This window comes from Sphaeroforma arctica (genome assembly GCF_001186125.1).
Source record: "Sphaeroforma arctica JP610 unplaced genomic scaffold supercont1.3442, whole genome shotgun sequence".
In the NCBI taxonomy this organism is placed as follows: Eukaryota; class Ichthyosporea; order Ichthyophonida; genus Sphaeroforma; species Sphaeroforma arctica.
Genome location: NW_014037116.1, coordinates 1 through 3,451, shown reverse-complemented (window position 1 = coordinate 3,451; position 3,451 = coordinate 1). Strand labels below are relative to the sequence as shown.

Below are 3,451 nucleotides of genomic sequence, written 5' to 3'. Positions count from 1 at the left end.
GTGTATATATATATATATATATGTGTGTGTATATATATATATATATATTATATATATATATATATATTAAGCAGTATTTATCTTTTCTCTTCCTATATTGGATCCGCAATACAGGCGCTGGGGTTGCGGCACTGGCCTGTTTGATGCTCGCGCCAGAGACAGGTGTGTTTTTTCGTCATGTGACGTAATAGCGGTTCACATACTGAGGCATATTTTGGCGCCGAAACTATGATTTTAGCAATATATCATCGAACCAAGGTTCAGATTTCCAAAGTTGGAGTATAATAGTTTGTTTAGCATTGTTGTCATACGTACAAAGATGAAGAAAGTCTAACCCACAGGTAGCTATATTCCGTTTGTTATAAATGACGCAGTGTCGCTACCATCGAAAAAACATCCAATTTTATATCTGGTGTGTTGTGGTTTTCTCAATACTGGCATCAAACCAAGCTGATATATCATGGTAGTATAGACCAATTTTGGTACTCTATAGTATACTTGAACTGTATGTATTGCTCCCTACTGTTATCTGAACCAAGTGTAGATTGCACAGTTTCTGTGTTCTGTAATCTTCAGAGCCTAATATACACCTGCATCATTTTTTTTTCTGGTTAGGCGTGGATAGCCCATGTTTGCGCGTGCATGTCACACAGCTTCTGGTATGTGTAATATAAACCCATTTTCTGTCCCATTATACATACTCACCTACACTTCCATGTCTTCTGTGCAGGTGGCAAGTTCGCCTTACCGCAGGGAACCAAGGTGAAGGCAGTCATATTCGCTCCACCCCCTGTAGTCAATAACACGTTCGTCAAGGCTATTCAGGCACAAGGGTATGCAGCGCTGTCTGTGTATGTCGTGCATTCCTACTTAATCCTGTCGGCCATGTGTTCTCCCTTGTCTCTTACTAGAGCTTTCTCAGGTTGGGCCATCGTGACTATTTTTCTGGCGTGGGATACAATAAATCACCTATTTCTTATTCAACAGGATTGTTGATATAGGCCTGTTTTTATTTACAGATCGTCGATTTTCATTACTTATATAGGAGCTGTGCGCATCTACGTTTCGTCTTGCCTACAGAAGTACTCCATGACTATACTATGGTTCTGACGTGATTTTACGCACCTTATTGTTCGTTGTATCTACAAAATATGTACTTCTTGCATACTTGTACCTGGTAAAGTGCCACTTGATATCTTCCATTGTCTCATTTGTCCTGGTTTGCTTGTGTAGACCTCGTTTTCTCTCTTGTCTAGTACACTCCTTCATTCCGTCCACGTTGTCTTATTATCCGGTGTATACCTCTGCGCTTGGATGTCTTCCCATATTGCTAAATGTAATTGTACAACCCTTTTTCGTACTCCTATCATACCTACCAGGGTGCTCCTAGATATCCCCTACTATTTCTCTATCCCCGATGTATATCTTATGTCTGCAGACAGTTATTGCCCCAATTAATGACCCCTGCACAACTTTTTTTTCCCACCGCGCGTTGTATTTGTTCGCGACGCATATGCAGATCACCAGATATCACCAGTGTCATCCATCGACATGACGTAAGTGCTCATTGTTGGTTTGAAACTGTCCGAAGGCTTGACAAAGTAAAAGAGAATTGAATAGCTCACTTGCATTGATATTGTGACTAACACACGTGCTCGTTGTTTGTGTGAAACTGTCCGAAGGTTTAACAAAGTAAAAGAGAGCCAAATAGTTCTCCTGTATAGTTGTTGTGACTATCATACGTGCTCGTTGTTTGTGTGGAACCGTCCTAAGGTTTAAGGAAGAAAATGAGACCAATTAGCTCTGTTGTATAGATATTGTGACTAACGTAAGTGCTCGTTGTTTGTTTGAAACAGTCCCAATGTTTAAGGATATAAAAGAGAACCAAATTGCTTTCTTGTATAGATATTGTGGTTGACGTGCGTGCACGTTTGTTTGAAACTGTCCGAAGATCTAAGGGAGTTATAGAGAACGAAAGAGCACTTTGTATAGATCATACGACTGGAAGTGATCTTTATTAGAGTTTTTTGCTCTTATTTTGATGATGTGACTGTCAGTGTATCAAAGAGCACTTTGTATAGATCATACGACTGGAATTGATATTTGTTAGGGCTTTTTGCTCTTAATTTGATGATGTGACTGTCAGTGTATCATAGAGCACTTTGTATAGATCATACGGCTGGAAGTGATCTTTGTTAGGACCTTTTGCTCTTAATGTGATGTTGTGGCTGTCAGAGGATCATGGTATCCGATTGCGCTGTCAGAGACATGTCTGGCGCATTTGCTAGCCTATGAGTCGGATGACATTTAATTGTATTTATTCTAGCAATACCATCGCTGTGGCGGCAGCTGTTTATATGGGATGCTCCCCCAACTTCTACATTGGTAGGCGTGGTTATAGACTAAGGCCCACAAGGTTGCGAATACCAAATACATATACTAGATGGCTATGTACCCGCACTTGCCATTGAAACATTAACTTGTTGATACGTTAGCCTCCCCCCTTCCTCCCTTTATGCACTCGCTGGAAACTCTTGACTCACACGCCATCTTCGAAGTATACGCTCAGCTCTGCTGTCAATAGCATGTACTGACTTGTGCTATGAATGAGATTTTCATCGTGTAGTAGCTATCGAGAAAAAAAACGTGGTGTTTGGTGGGCAACCCAAATGTCTTTAACTTTTAGTCAGGGATGTAGTGCGATATTCAGGACCTGCAAGCTTGTAATATATACTAAACTCATGGTTGAAAGTTCTTACCCTAATATATACTAAACTTATGGTTGGAAGTGCTTTCCTTAGTACACGGGTGTATGAAATATATACTAAACTTATGGTGGAAAGTGCTTACCTTGGTACACGGTTTGATTGTGCATGCAGATAATCCCACGGGGATCTCTCACAAACGTCAAGCAGATGCTGGTTATGCTCAAGGTTGGTATGCGAGTGGCTGTGTTTTGGTCGATTAGAATGGGAAATATTTGAATGTGCAAGTGTGTGTATGTACGAGTATGGAAGTGATGGATGAATGTATTGATGAAGCATTTGAGTATGCGTGTATGCACATGCGAAACACGTCACACGTACATATACGTATATGATATGATGGTGGGTATGAAAATGAATCAGCAATCACGGGAAAAATGTCGATGGTACCCCTAAGCACTGATGTGCTGAGATAGCGAAAGCTATGTATTTGCATTTATGTGTTTCTCATGACGTAGTTGATGTACAGGAGTCTCATGTCTACTTACAATGTGTACTAACGCCAAAATATTTCATGCATAGCACATCTAAAGCTAGCGATTTGTTCGTTCCATATGGATATAATGGATTTCAAGGAGAGTAGTATCGATTACAATGGCGTGCACATCTAGTAAATCACCCCCCATGTTCGTCAGGCGTTCAAAGGCATCTAAGAGATTGAAATTTTAATATTTATATTTATATCG

General features: G+C 40.2%; 1 protein-coding gene across 1 annotated transcript; it reads left to right on the top strand.

The window, feature by feature from the left end:
- Positions 1 to 143: 143 nt before the first annotated feature.
- SARC_13569 (hypothetical protein) lies at positions 144 to 1,458 on the top strand (the record flags this gene model as incomplete). Its single annotated transcript, XM_014292301.1, has 3 exons — positions 144 to 162; positions 731 to 851; positions 1,380 to 1,458. The coding sequence occupies 3 exons, from the start codon at positions 144 to 146 to the stop codon at positions 1,456 to 1,458; spliced, it is 219 nt and encodes a 72-aa protein (XP_014147776.1).
- Between the last annotated feature and the right edge of the window lie 1,993 nt (positions 1,459 to 3,451).